This window comes from Lynx rufus, unplaced genomic scaffold (genome assembly GCF_022079265.1).
Source record: "Lynx rufus isolate CCGP_SWC_20201006 ecotype Redwood Valley unplaced genomic scaffold, mLynRuf1.p SCAF_3, whole genome shotgun sequence".
Lineage (NCBI taxonomy): Eukaryota > Metazoa > Chordata > Mammalia > Carnivora > Felidae > Lynx > Lynx rufus.
Genome location: NW_025814845.1, coordinates 100,646,359 through 100,661,499, shown reverse-complemented (window position 1 = coordinate 100,661,499; position 15,141 = coordinate 100,646,359). Strand labels below are relative to the sequence as shown.

General features: G+C 35.6%; 1 protein-coding gene across 2 annotated transcripts in view; it reads right to left on the bottom strand.

Moving 5' to 3' along the window:
- ADAD1 (adenosine deaminase domain containing 1) overlaps positions 1 to 15,141 on the bottom strand; it is a 53,207-nt gene that overhangs the window by 12,232 nt on the left and 25,834 nt on the right. For both annotated transcript variants that reach the window (XM_047091703.1, XM_047091704.1), the window contains exons 8-9: positions 14,122 to 14,351; positions 2,032 to 2,269 (exon numbers count right to left, since the gene is read on the bottom strand). In XM_047091703.1, the coding sequence (XP_046947659.1) occupies positions 2,032 to 2,269; positions 14,122 to 14,351 (468 nt within the window). The remainder of the gene's footprint in view (positions 1 to 2,031; positions 2,270 to 14,121; positions 14,352 to 15,141) is intronic.

Genomic DNA, 15,141 nt, shown 5'->3' with positions numbered 1-15,141 from the left:
TATGAACCTTGATACTATGTTATTTGTTGCATAGATATCCATTAACTGTTTTTGTCTTCCTTGTAAATTATACCTTTCAGTGATAAAGTATCCTTTGCCTTACGTAATGCTTTGAGGTTGAACTATACTTTGTCTAATATTTAGATCACATCTGCTCTCTCCATTTGTAATCACCTGGCAAGGATTTAGCTACAATAAAAGAATTAGGCTCATTTTATATTTATTGATTTTAGTCTTGTTGCATTATTTTCTGTTTTCAGTAAAAGATTTTTAAATGTCTTTTATCGAAGATTTGTTTTGTTTTTATGTGTATAGTTTGTTCATAATTAACAGTGATATTACTTTTTGATGATGCAAAGCAATAGTTTAATTCACATTAGTTGAAGTAATCAACAGAATGCTTGACTGAGTTCATACCAAGAAATATTTGTATGTGGTCTTGATTTAAATCCATCTTTCACAAAGAAAGCAAGATTAAGCATTTAAACTTTTAACATTATTCATTACTTCAGTATAAACCTATGGTCACACGAAAAGAAGGGTTTTAGCTTTGCTTGACAATCAGTGGCAGGGATGTTACAAAGAAATGTCTAAAGGCATAGTGTCTAAAGACAAGGGCTTTGGAAATACAATGTCCAGATCAGAATCCCAGCTGTGTCACTTACTATTTGGATGACTTTAAACAAGATATTTAACCTACTTGACAGTTTACCTGTAAAAGAGCAACAATACAACCTAATCTACAGGGTTATTACAAGAAGGTAGTATAACATAGTACGTTAGTTCTCACATTTAAGTGTAAGTAAGTAACAGGGGCGCCTGAGTGGCTCAGTCGGTTCAGCATCCGACTTCAGTTCAGGTCATGATCTTGTGGTTCGTGAATTCAAGCCCCGTGTAGGGCTCTATGTGGACAAGCTCAGAGCCTGGAGCCTAGTTTGGATTCTGTGTCTCCCTCTCTCTCTCTGCTCTCCCTGGCTCATGCTCTGTCTCTCTCGCTCTCAAAAATAAAAAGTAAAAAAATAAAAAATTAAGTGTAAGTAGGTAATACTTGAAAACACATATCAAATATACAGATTCTTGAGCCTTAGATCCAGAAATTCAGCTTCAGTAAGAGAAAATGAATTTTTAATACAAACACATTATATGATTCCAGTGCTAATTAAAATCATGAAATGAGGTGTGCCTGGGTGGCTCAGTTGGTTAAGCATCTGACTTCAGCTTAGATAATGATCTCACAATTCATGAGTTTGAGCCTTGGGTTGGGCTCTATGCTAACAGCTCAGAGCCTGGAGCCTGCTTCGGATTCTGTGTCTCCCTCTCTCTCTGCCGCTCTCCCGCTCATGCTGTCTCTCAAAAATGAATAAATGTTTAAAAAAAATTTAAGTATTTAAAATCATGAAATGATACTTAGAAAAATATAGGTTCTGGAGACTGATTTTGAATGCTGGCTCCATTCAACTTACTATGTAACTTCAGTAAGTTATAGAACTTCTCCAGGTCTGTTTTCTCATCAGAAAAAAAAAATGTTTTTTTTTTCTCCTTAAATTAGTATAGTCACACTCAATGATAACACACTCATTATTGTTCATAATTTAAAATTTTTTACCTAAAAAAGTTACAATAATTTTAAAAACTGTATTAAAATGTATTATTTTGCTTATATGTGCTTTTGGGAGGGACTTTGTTTTTATTATAGCATAGACAGAGGGAGATTTACTGTGAAGCTTAACTTCTGGGCCCCTTACACTTGCACTTCTAAATACAGCTGATCCTTGAACAACACAGGTTTAAACTGTATGTACAGTTTTTCTTTTTATGTACAGATGTTCTTTTCTAATAAATACAGTATTTTCTCTTACAATTTACTTTTTTCTTTTTTTTTCATTTTTATTTAAATTCCAGTTAGTTGACACAGTGTAATATTAGTTTTAGGTATACAATTTAGTGATTCATCACTTACATATAATACCCGGTACTCATCACAAGTGCCCTGCTTAATATGCGGTTTTAAAAGAAATTAGAAATGCTAACCTTTCAGTGATCTTTCCACTTAGGCCATCCACAATCTCCAAAGAAATGTCCCCCTGTGCCCAATTCAGACTCAGGGATTTATATTCCAAGTTGGTTTGAAGTGGATATGCAGAAGGTACTAAACTAACATGAGGTCTGTTGACCAAGTAAAACATTGGAAGTTTTGAAGTCAGTGCATCATCAACACGTTGCTTTATAGCAATTTCTAAACCTCTAGTATCGCTGCAATTCCCATTACCTAAAAAGTAAAAACAAAACACTCAGAAGAAGTTCAATATTAAAAGACTATACACCAAAAAAAAAAAAATGGAAAGAGTCTAAAGTCTATCTTTTATCTTGCTACTTTTCCTTTCCTACTTCTCTCTTAGCACCTGTTTCCATATTCTTTACCAGAATTAGGACAAGGTATCAAGGTCATGATTTCTACTCAAAAAAGAATCTACAGAAAATACAGAAAGTAAAAAAAACTGAAATTCCAGTGAAGAGCCAGAACTGACCCAGAAAAAAAAGAAAACAAAAAACAAGCAAGCAAGCAAAGAAAAAAATCCCAGTACTTTATACAGGTTTCTGCCAAAGACAATTGACTCGTCTTGATTTCTCAGATGACAGCATGAAACCAACACCTAATACATGAGATAAATGTGGCTGAGAAATAGTTGGTGAGAGTAAGTTACTTTTCTATATCTAAGGACCACAAATTACAATTATTCTAGTACTGTAATAGTCCAGTATTACAACACAAAGTAATTTAAGGAGTGGCCATTTCTGGTTAAAATTTTGACCAATATCAAAACTCTGGAGTTCTTGGTTAAAATAACTGTTGAAAGAGAGCTCAAAGAGATGCAATGTCATTAGTAAGGTATAAAATAATGGGCTGAAAACTTAAAACAGAAGTTAAACAAGTCATTCCTATTTAAAAATTAAGAATTCTAAAGTAGATCTCTTTTCTCCTTAGAGGGTCGGAGGTTCTCACAAAAGAAATTTTATAAACTACTAGATAATACTTCAGAAAAAAGTTGTTTCCGTATCACTGAAATTGTTGAGATGGATGGCTACTGGTCTTACACTCATTATGACTACTTGGAAACTAGAAAATGATGTAAAGAGAGCATGAGTTGCTTTTGTTACCCTTTTTCTAAGCATTCCTGTGTGTGTGTGTGTGTGTGTGTGTGTGTGTGTTTCATTTTAATTCTGGTATAGTTAACATACAGTGTTAAATTAGTTACAGGTATTTAACATAGTGATTCAACAATTCTGTGTATTACTTGGCACTCATCAAGATGTGTACTCTTTTTTTTTTTAAGTTTTTTTTATTTTTTATTTTTTTTTTTTATTTTAAAATTTTTTTTTTTTTCAACGTTTATTTTTATTTTTGGGACAGAGAGAGACAGAGCACGAACGGGGGAGGGGCAGAGAGAGAGGGAGACACAGAATCGGAAACAGGCTCCAGGCTCTGAGCCATCAGCCCAGAGCCTGATGCGGGGCTCGAACTCACGGACCGCGAGATCGTGACCTGGCTGAAGTCGGACGCTTAACCGACTGCGCCACCCAGGCGCCCCTTAAGTTTTTTTTAATGTTTATTTATTTTGGGGACAGAGAGAGACAGAGCATGAATGAGGGAGGGGCAGAGAGAGAGGGAGACACAGAATCGGAAGCAGGCTCCAGGCTCTGAGCCATCAGCCCAGAGCCCGACGCGGGGCTCGAACTCACAGACCGTGAGATCATGACCTGAGCTGAAGTCGGACGCTTAACCGACTGAGCCACCCAGGCGCCCCAAGATGTGTACTCTTAAAATCCCCATCACCTATTTCACTCACACTCCCTCCAATGTACCTTCTCTATAGTTAGGAGTCTGTTTTCTGGTTTGTCTTTTTTTTTTTTTTCCTGCTTCTTTGTTTCTTAAATTCCACAGGAGTAAACTCATGATATTTGTCTTTCTAGGACTTATTTTGCTTAGCCTATACCCTCTAGATCTAACCCATGTTGCTGCAAATGGCAAGATTTCATTCTTTTTAATGACTGAATAATATTCCAATGTATGTATACACCACATCTTCTTTATTCATCTACTGATAGACACTGAGCACTCCTTTGAATATTCCAAATTAAGAAATACTGACAAATGAAGTCTAGGATAAAGATATGCTGGGCACACAAAAAAAAGATGCTTGGGCATAAAATACTGGTAAGAAGGAAGGTCTGTGGTCTGTGGAATAGTCACTGTATCTATAATGGACAGAAAACATGGATTCAAAAGAAAATGTTATATATTACATACTGTGCTACAAACTAAATGTATTCCCACAAAATTAATATGTTGAAACCTAATTCCCAATGTGATGGTAGTTGGAGGTGGGCCTTTGTGAGGTGCCCTCATAAAAGAGGCTTTCACCCCTGCTACAGTATTAGGACACAGTAAGAAAACAGTCAACCATGAATCAGGAGACAGGCCCTCACCAGACAGTGAATCTGTCAGCACCATGATCCTAGAATTTCTAGCCTCCAGAAGTGTGAGAAATATATGTTTAGGTGCTTAAGACACCCAATCTGTGGTGGGTAGCCACAAACAGAGTAGTAGCCCAAACAGAATAAGACATACTGTATTAAGATAAGGATACTATTTGTGCCCAAGGTACCAAGACATATTTAGGAAAAAAAAAAAAAAAAAAAAAAAAAAAGAACCCAACAACACTGCAAGTCAAATTCCATGTAAGATTCCTTAAATGCCAAATTGTTTCAACTAGATGTTTTAATAGGGTGGTATAAAAGCAATAATTTAATAGAAAAAATCAAGGATATTGATACTAGAAATTTTACTTTTCCCCCTTATATATGTATGCTTTAACTATTAACTAAATCTGAGGTGTGGTTTTGGTTCTATCTTGAAACTAAATCTTGTTCCTGGAAAAATATGGCTCTAAAATTATGTCATATAATAGGAAAAGTTTGATTTATTTAAAATCATCTAAAATAACAACAAAAAACTCGAAAGGTAAGTCAAAAAATAAATCTAATCAAAGACTGAAGCAGACCTGAATTGACAGCTTTTTTTTTTTAATTTTCATTTATTTTTGACAGAGAGAGAGAGACAGAGCATGAGTAGGGGAGGGGCAGAGAGAAGGAGACACAGAATCTGAAGCAGGCTCTAGGCTCAGAGCTGTCAGCACAGAGCCTGACATGGGGCTTGAACCCACAGACCGTGAGATCATGACCTGAGCCAAAGTCAGATACTCAACCGACTGAGCCACTCAGGAGCCCCAACTTGACAGCTTTTTATACAGAAAAGATTCTGAGGATCATAATCTACCATAAGTGTAATGTAAATCAATAGAAATGGTTCCTGAAAACAGTGTGGAGGTTCCTCAGAAAATTAAAAATAGACCTACCCTATGACCCAGCAGTAGCACTGCTAGGAATTTACCCAAGGGATACTGGAGTACTGATGCATGGGGGCACTTGTACCCCAAGTTTATAGCAGCACTCTCAACAATAGCCAAATTGTGGAAAAAGCCTAAATGTCCATCAACTGATGAATGGATAAAGAAATTGTGGTTTATATACACAATGGAGTACTACGTGACAATGAGAAAGAATGAAATATGGCCCTTTGTAGCAATGTGGATGGAACTGGAGAGTGTGATGCTAAGTGAAATAAGCCATACAGAGAAAGACAGATACCATATGTGTCCACTCTTATGTGGATCCTGAGAAACTTAATAGAAACCCATGGGGGAGGGGGAGGAAAATAAAAAAAGAGGTTAGAGTGGGAGAGAGCCAAAGCATAAGAGACTCTTAAAAACTGAGAACAAACTGAGGGTTGATGGGGGGGTGGGAGAGAGGGAAGGGTAGGTGATGGGTATTGAAGAGGGCATCTTTTGGGATGAGCACTGGGTGTTGTATGGAAACTAATTTGACAATAAATTACATATATTAAAAAAAAAAAAGAAATGGTTCCTGAAGTAGCTAATAAAAACTGAAGCGGCATGAATAAGAATGAAGTATCTAAATCAAACATTAGAGAACTGTGCACTGGTCCTACCACATCTGGAACATTGTAATTAGTCTGAAGCATTACATTGTTACCACCACCACCCATATACCACAGAACATCTGGAGAAAACAAATCACGTTCCTGTGAAACACAAATGTGTGGCTAGAAGAAGACATAAGGCAAGAAGCATCCTGTGTGTGTATTCATAACACTCACTCTGTATTTTACACAAAGGGCACCCCTGAGGGTAACACAACAGTACACAGCACCTAGCATTTAGTAGGTGGCTCAATAAATACCTGATGAAAAAGGAATATAAAAGATTAGATTACCAGAAAGCAATAATTATCAATTCTGGATGCACATTAGAATCACTAGGGATTGGAATATTAATACCAATGCTTAATTCCCATATTATTTTAAAAGCTTCCCAGATGATCATCAAATGTAACAAGAGCAAAGAATTTAAAAAAAAAATATTTTTTAACTGTTCCAGGCAGAATACGTTTTAAGTAGAAAAATAAAAGCACTTTCAACAATAAAACATGCTGACTCAAACCATTTATTCATGAAACATTTACATTTGTGCTAGGGAACATAATCCAGACCAAGATGAGTGTGGCATAGCATCTGCCTTCAAGACCATCAAGTTTAAGAGACATAGCAGTGAAATTCTAGTCACTGGCTATGCTCAGACAAAGCTGTATAGCAGCACTCTCAACAATAGCCAAATTATGGAAAGAGCCTAAATGTCCATCAACTGATGAATGGATAAAGAAATTGTGGTTTATATACACAATGGAATACTACGTGGCAATGAGAAAAAATGAAATATGGCCCTTTGTAGCAACGTGGATGGAACTGGAGAGTGTGATGCTAAGTGAAATAAGCCATACAGAGAAAGACAGATACCATATGGTTTCACTCTTATGTGGATCCTGAGAAACTTAACAGGAACCCATGGGGGAGGGGAAGGAAAAAAAAAAAAAAAAAAAAGGACGTTAGAGTGGGAGAGAGCCAAAGCATAAGAGACTGTTAAAAACTGAGAACAAACTGAGGGTTGATGGGGGGTGGGACGGAGGGGCGGGTGGGTGATGGGTATTGAGGAGGGCACCTTTTGGGATGAGCACTGGGTGTTGTATGGAAACCAATTTGTCAATAAACTTCATATAAAAAAAATAAATAAAATAAAATAATAGAAAATAAATAAATAAATAAATAAAAATAAATAAATAAACTTAAAAAAAAAACTATATACTTAAAAAAAAAAAAATAAATAAATAAATAAATAAAAAAAAGCACCAGCATGAGAAGTTATAAGACTAGGTTTGAGTCTTGGCTCTGCCAATAGGCAAACTGAATGATTTTGGGCAAGTCTTTTATTAACATTGTGAACCTCCAATCACTGATCTTTAAAAAAAAAAAAAAAGGAGTAACATAATCTCTAAGGTTATGAAATGTTTAAATCTATGTTTAAAACAGTTTCACTAGGAGGGAATCAGCAATTAGTATTCTTTATAATCCAAATGTACAATTCAAATCAGCATATGAAAAGCACTCCTGGATGGGAATACCTCTGGACAAACACTCTTGAAATGTTTAGACAGATGACCTTACCTTAACAGAATACCAAATTTGCAAAATATATCTTAAAAACCTTGAAAATATAAATCCAGCTGTTTTTAAGTACCTAAGCAAAGTGAAATTTCTTCCATATTAGTCTGGATTGCTTTCTATTCAAATAATAGTAAATGTCTTTTTAAATGCAAGTCTAAGATTTTTTCCTAAAAAAGAAAAAGAATACTACCATAAAATGATAAATATCTGAACATAAAATTTGTTTCTGTAAACTTTTTAAAATGTTAAATAAGTCTTAAAATATAATACTCTCCATTGGTAACTGATCTAGTAAATTAGGTTTTTAAGAATCAAAATAAAGAACTGTAAAAACTTTCATGAGACTTATTAAAAGAGAATGGGATGAGGTCACTATTCTCAAAGAACTAGATTTAATTAAAGGGCAGTAAATTTCAATTCTAAATACGGAGAAATTCGTTTTTAAAACAATTGGAGCTATTCAATTAATAGAAGAGATTGGCTTTAAATCCTATGCTCCACATTACTAGATGCTTTTAAACTAAGGTCAGATGATCCTTTATCAGGAATGACATAAAAAGAGTTTATTATTAAGTGAGCAGCTATACTAGACTACTAATACAGTTCAGTGAACTCAGGATTCTTTTAGCTCTCCAAATCACATTCTTTTAGTGTACAGACACTTTAAATGAGTATTTCTCAAAGAGCCATTCACATCATCTGTATAAGAATCACCCAATGGTGCTCTTTTAAAATGTATATTCCTCTGCCTCAAAACTTCCTACCTCCTCCACCAGACACAAAATAGAGATCATAAGAAGTCCAAAAATGTGCCTTTGTTACAAACTTATACAAATTAAAATCATTTAGACTATACCAGACAGAACATCAGTTAGCTTTAGATGTGTCCCACAAAGATGCCAAGAAAAGAGAGCAGAAACAATTTTACAAAGTCTTATATAGTGTTTTATCGTTACCTGGTGTTCCCCATTGCTAGGTGCAAGATGAACTCAAAATGACAAGATTTAATTTTTAAGTTCCTATCCTAAACCACTAGCTAAATTCTTTTTTTTTTTAATTAAAAAAATGTTTTTTATTGTTTATTTATTTTTGAGACAGAGAGAGAGCATGAGCGGAGGAGGGGTAGACAGAGAGAGGGAAACACAGAATCCAAAGCAGGCTCCAGGCTCTGAGCTGTCAGCACAGAGCCCAACGTGGGGCTCAAACTCACAAGCTGTGAGATCATGACCTGAGCCAAAGTCAGACGCCCAACAGACTGAGCCACCCAGGCGCCCCAACCACTAGCTAAATTCCAAGTAATTTTACAAGAACCTATATCCATCCTTTTGAGAAACTAAATATAGTATGGAGTTATGTCATATAAATGACATATTTTAAAATACCTTCTTCATCAGAGTCAAAGAAAGCTGTGATTCTAGAGAAAGCATAGATAATTCTTAGATACTTAATAGACATTCAAAAAGAAAAAGAGCCTTTCTTAAAGGAGATTAAGGAAAGTTTAAGTGTCTGAGAGAGTATCTGACCTGACTAAAAGAAAATATAGCAAAGAACCTTGGTAACTAAATTAAATCTAAGAAATGTATCATCTATATGAATATGTATTTGGAAAAAGTAGATTTAGAAGTAAGCACTTTTGAGGGTAAGAATAGCAGGCACTGCCATATTTACCAGGGGCAATATGATTTGGAGGGTAACTTAGTAATATTTGTCAAAACTGCTAACGCATACTTCTTTGCCTACAATTCTACTTCCAGGAATTCATCTTAGTAATATACTTTTACATGCATAAATAATAAATATAAAAAGGTCATTCACTGTAGCATTTTGGCAGTGGCAAAAAAAAAAAAAAAAACCCAAAAAAACACCCTACAAACAACCTAAAATTACCACAACCTAAAAATGGTTAAATAAATTATGATACATTTATACAAGGAAATATTACACAGTGAGCCATGAATAATGAGGAAATTCTTTACATACTTAACATGGAAAAACTTCCAAGATACATTATTAAATGAAAAAAGATGCAAACAATATGAGCTGTTATCATCTATTCACATAAAATACAGAATAGAAAAGAAAAGAAAAGAGAAGAAAAGGGAAAGAATGTATTCATTTATTTCTATAAGCATAAACTATCTTTGGAAAAAAAAACAAAAAACTAGTAACAATGAATGCCACAGAAGTAAATTGGGTGCCTGGGGCACTAGGATGGGAGGGAAGCTTTACTGAAAACCCTCCTGAATCTTTTGAATTGTGAATCAAATAATGTATTTCCTACACAAAGAAAATAAGGTTAATATTAGAAAATTAAAAAAAAGAAAATAAATAACCATTTTCCTTTTTACAATTTATTAAAGCCAAACAAAAATAGGAAGAAAATACAGAATCTTATATACACATGGAACTGAAAAAGTTTTACCTGTAAGGGAAATTTCTAAGAAATGGTATATCTAAACAAACAAACAAAAAAAAAAAAACAAGAAAAAATATAAGAAATAGTACCACTAAAAACAAAAATTTTACCCATGTGAGGATCTAAAGCTTGTACATGCAACTGTTATTAAAAATGGTAAGCAAAGAAGAACCAAGTAACAGTATAATTTAAAGTGTTTCACAAGGGAATTAAAGTTTTCCAATACCTAGGGCTTTATGAAAACTATAAAACTGAGCCCCAAAACTGTTTATTGAAATAATGCCTGAAATAACCATTCAAATATAAATACAGCATTCTGTAATACCTCCCACCACAGAAAGAAGTAAATTGCTAATTCATGTTATTTATCTTGTGCTCTAGCTACTTCCTACTCATTTGACCAATTTCAAGGATCCAGATCATAACCAAATGTATGAAAAAGGTAGGAAAAAAACCAAAATGGGCACTTAATATTTTTTCTTATTTCAAGGATAACTAAAGACAAACTTTTAGATTTGAGAAGTTCAAGGAAACACCTTTTTCTAAAAGAAAAGGAAAAATAATTAAATATTGTGCAAACAAAAGTATAAGTTCAAGGTATAATGTATCTAAGGTATAATATATCTAAGTGGCTAATTTAAAATATTAATTTTTCTCCTCCTGATAAGAAAGCAGAAGTCATATTATACTAAGTATGATTATAAGCTACCATGAAATGAAAATCTCAACAAAACAGTGAATGTGTTTTTTACCTTAAATAAAGGCTCAAGAAGGAAAATACATTGCAATCCAGGCCTATCTCAAGAAACAAGAAAAATCCCAAATACAAAATCTAACAGCACACCTAAAGGAACTAGAAGCAGAACAGCAAAGACACCCCAAACCCAGCAGAAGAAGAGAAATAATAAAGATCAGAGCAGAAATAAACAATATAGAATCTAAAAAAACTGTAGAGCAGATCAACGAAACCAAGAGTTGTTTTTTTGAAAAAATAAACAAAATTGACAAACCTCTAGCCAGGCTTCTCAAAAAGAAAAGGGAGATGACCCAAATAGATAAAATCATGAATGAAAATGGAATTATGACAACCAATCCCTCAGAGATACAAACAATTATCAGGGAATACTATGAAAAATTATATGCCAACAAATTGGACAACCTGGAAGAAATGGACAAATTCTTGAACACCCACACGCTTCCAAAACTCAATCAGGAGGAAATAGAAAGCTTGAACAGACCTATAACCAGCGAAGAAATTGAATCGGTTATCAAAAATCTCCCAACAAATAAGAATCCAGGACCAGATGGCTTCCCAGGGGAGTTCTACCAGACATTTAAAGCAGAGATAATACCTATCCTTCTCAAGCTATTCCAAGAAATAGAAAGGGAAGGAAAACTTCCAGACTCATTCTATGAAGCCAGTATTACTTTGATTCCTAAACCAGACAGAGACGCAGTAAAAAAAGAGAACTACAGGCCAATATCCCTGATGAATATGGATGCAAAAATTCTCAATAAGATATTAGCAAATCGAATTCAACAGCATATAAAAAGAATTATTCACCATGATCAAGTGGGATTCATTCCTGGGATGCAGGGCTGGTTCAACATTCGCAAATCAATCAATGTGATACATCACATTAACAAAAAAAAAGAGAAGAACCATATGATCCTGTCAATCGATGCAGAAAAGGCCTTTGACAAAATCCAGCACCCTTTCTTTATAAAAACCCTGGAGAAAGTCGGGATAGAAGGAACATACTTAAAGATCATAAAAGCCATTTATGAAAAGCCCACAGCTAACATCATCCTCAACGGGGAAAAACTGAGAGCTTTTTCCCTGAGATCAGGAACACGACAGGGATGCCCACTCTCACCGCTGTTGTTTAACATAGTGTTGGAAGTTCTAGCATCAGCAATCCGACAACAAAAGGAAATCAAAGGCATCAAAATTGGCAAAGATGAAGTCAAGCTTTCGCTTTTTGCAGATGACATGATATTATACATGGAAAATCCGATAGACTCCACCAAAAGTCTGCTAGAACAGATACATGAATTCAGCAAAGTTGCAGGATACAAAATCAATGTACAGAAATCAGTTGCATTCTTATACACTAACAACGAAGCAACAGAAAGACAAATAAAGAAACTGATCCCATTCACAATTGCACCAAGAAGCATAAAATACCTAGGAATAAATCTAACCAAAGATGTAAAGGATCTGTATGCTGAAAACTATAGAAAGCTTATGAAGGTAATTGAAGAAGATTTAAAGAAATGGAAAGACATTCCCTGCTCATGGATTGGAAGAATAAATATTGTCAAAATGTCAATACTACCCAAAGCTATCTACACATTCAATGCAATCCCAATCAAAATTGCACCAGCATTCTTCTCAAAACTAGAACAAGCAATCCTAAAATTCATATGGAACCACAAAAGGCCCCGAATAGCCAAAGGAATTTTGAAGAAGAAGACCAAAGCAGGAGGCATCACAATCCCAGACTTTAGCCTCTACTACAAAGCTGTCATCATCAAGACAGCATGGTATTGGCACAAAAACAGACACATAGACCAATGGAATAGAATAGAAACCCCAGAACTAGACCCACAAACGTATGGCCAACTCATCTTTGACAAAGCAGGAAAGAACATCCAATGGAAAAAAGACAGCCTCTTTAACAAATGGTGCTGGGAGAACTGGATAGCAACATGCAGAAGGTTGAAACTAGACCACTTTCTCACACCATTCACAAAAATAAACTCAAAATGGATAAAGGACCTGAATGTGAGACAGGAAACCATCAAAACCTTAGAGGAGAAAGCAGGAAAAGACCTCTCTGACCTCAGCTGTAGCAATCTCTTACTCGACACATCCCCAAAGGCAAGGGAATTAAAAGCAAAAGTGAATTACTGGGACCTTATGAAGATAAAAAGCTTCTGCACAGCAAAGGAAACAACCAACAAAACTAAAAGGCAACCAACGGAATGGGAAAAGATATTTGCAAATGACATATCGGACAAAGGGCTAGTATCTAAAATCTATAAAGAGCTCACCAAACTCCACACCTGAAAAACAAATAACCCAGTGAAGAAATGGGCAGACAACATGAATAGACACTTCTCTAAAGAAGACATCCAGATGGCCAACAGGCACATGAAAAGATGTTCAGCGTCGCTCCTTATCAGGGAAATACAAATCAAAACCACACTCAGGTATCACCTCACGCCAGTCAGAGTGGCCAAAATGAACAAATCAGGAGACTATAGATGCTGGAGAGGATGTGGAGAAACAGGAACCCTCTTGCACTGTTGGTGGGAATGCAAATTGGTGCAGCCACTCTGGAAAGCAGTGTGGAGGTTCCTCAGAAAATTAAAAATAGACCTACCCTATGACCCAGCAATAGCACTGCTAGGAATTTATCCAAGGGATACAGGAGTACTGATGAATAGGGGCACTTGTACCCCAATGTTTATAGCAGCACTCTCAACAATAGCCAAATTATGGAAAGAGCCTAAATGTCCATCAACTGATGAATGGATAAAGAAATTGTGGTTTATATACACAATGGAATACTACGTGGCAATGAGAAAAAATGAAATATGGCCTTTTGTAGCAACGTCGATGGAACTGGAGAGTGTAATGCTAAGTGAAATAAGCCATACAGAGAAAGACAGATACCATATGGTTTCACTCTTATGTGGATCCTGAGAAACTTAACAGGAACCCATGGGGGAGGGGAAGGAAAAAAAAAAAAAAAGAGGTTAGAGTGGGAGAGAGCCAAAGCATAAGAGACTGTTAAAAACTGAGAGCAAACTGAGGGTTGATGGGGGGTGGGAGCGAGGGGAGGGTGGGTGATGGGTATTGAGGAGGGCACCTTTTGGGATGAGCACTGGGTGTTGTATGGAAACCAATTTGTCAACAAATTTCATATATATATAAAAAAAAAACTAAAAAAAAAAATAAATAAATAAATAAAGGCTCAAGAGTGCAAAAATCTGGTTTTACACTGATTAATATATTTACTTAGTAAAAGAGGTCAGGAGGTAATGAAATCCCACTCACCAACAAGTATACTGCTGATATAAACTGGCTGTATAAAGTGACTCAGCAATGCTCCCTGTACACCAAGCACTTCCCATCTTGTCAATTTGTCACTTGAAGACATACTGCTTACTCTATTAACAACATCTGCAGGACAGTAGATAGTCAGATAAATTTTTCCTTCAACAGCCACATGGAGACTCAGCTCTTCATTGGCTTCAAATGCAGATATAGAATGTGGATTAAGACGCCTGGAAAAAGAAAAGTTTTATCCCTTTAAAAAAAACAGTGGAATATTACTCAGCCATAAAGAAGAACAAAATCTTGCCATTTGCAGCAACACAGATGGAGCTAGAGAGTATTATGCTAAGTGAAAGTCAGTCAGAAAAAGAAAAATACCAGGTGATCTCACTCAGACGTGGAATTTAAGCTCAATTAGTGTTTTAACAAAACAAATGAGCAAAGGCTAGAAAAGGTGGGGGGGCAAACAAAGAAACAGAATGTTAACTGTAGAGAATGATGGTTACCAGAGTGTAGGTGGATGGGGGGATGGAATAAATAGGTGATAGGAATTAAGAAGTGCACTTGTGATGAACACTGCATGCTGAATGGAAATTGTGAATCACTACACTGCACCCCAGAAACTAATATTACACTGGAATTTAAATTAAAACTTTAAAAAATGTTTTTAAAAAGTTGACAAAGTAAAAATCTTTATGTACTTAAGAACTGGGGGTGGGGTGCCTGGGTGGCTCAGTTGGTTGAGCATCTGACTTTGGCTTGGGTCATAATCTTGTAGTCCATGAGTTCAAACCCCACATAGGGCTCTGTGCTGACAGTTCAGAGCCTGGAGCCTGCTTCGGATTCTGTGTCTCCCTCTCTCTGCCCCTCCCCCACTAGTGCTCTATGTGTCTCTCTCTCTCTCTCTCTCTCTCAAAAATAAACATTAAAAAAATAAAAAAATAAAAAAAGAACGGGGGCATTTGGGTGGCTCAGTCAGTTAAGCATCTGACTCTTGATTTTGGCTCAGGTCATGATCTC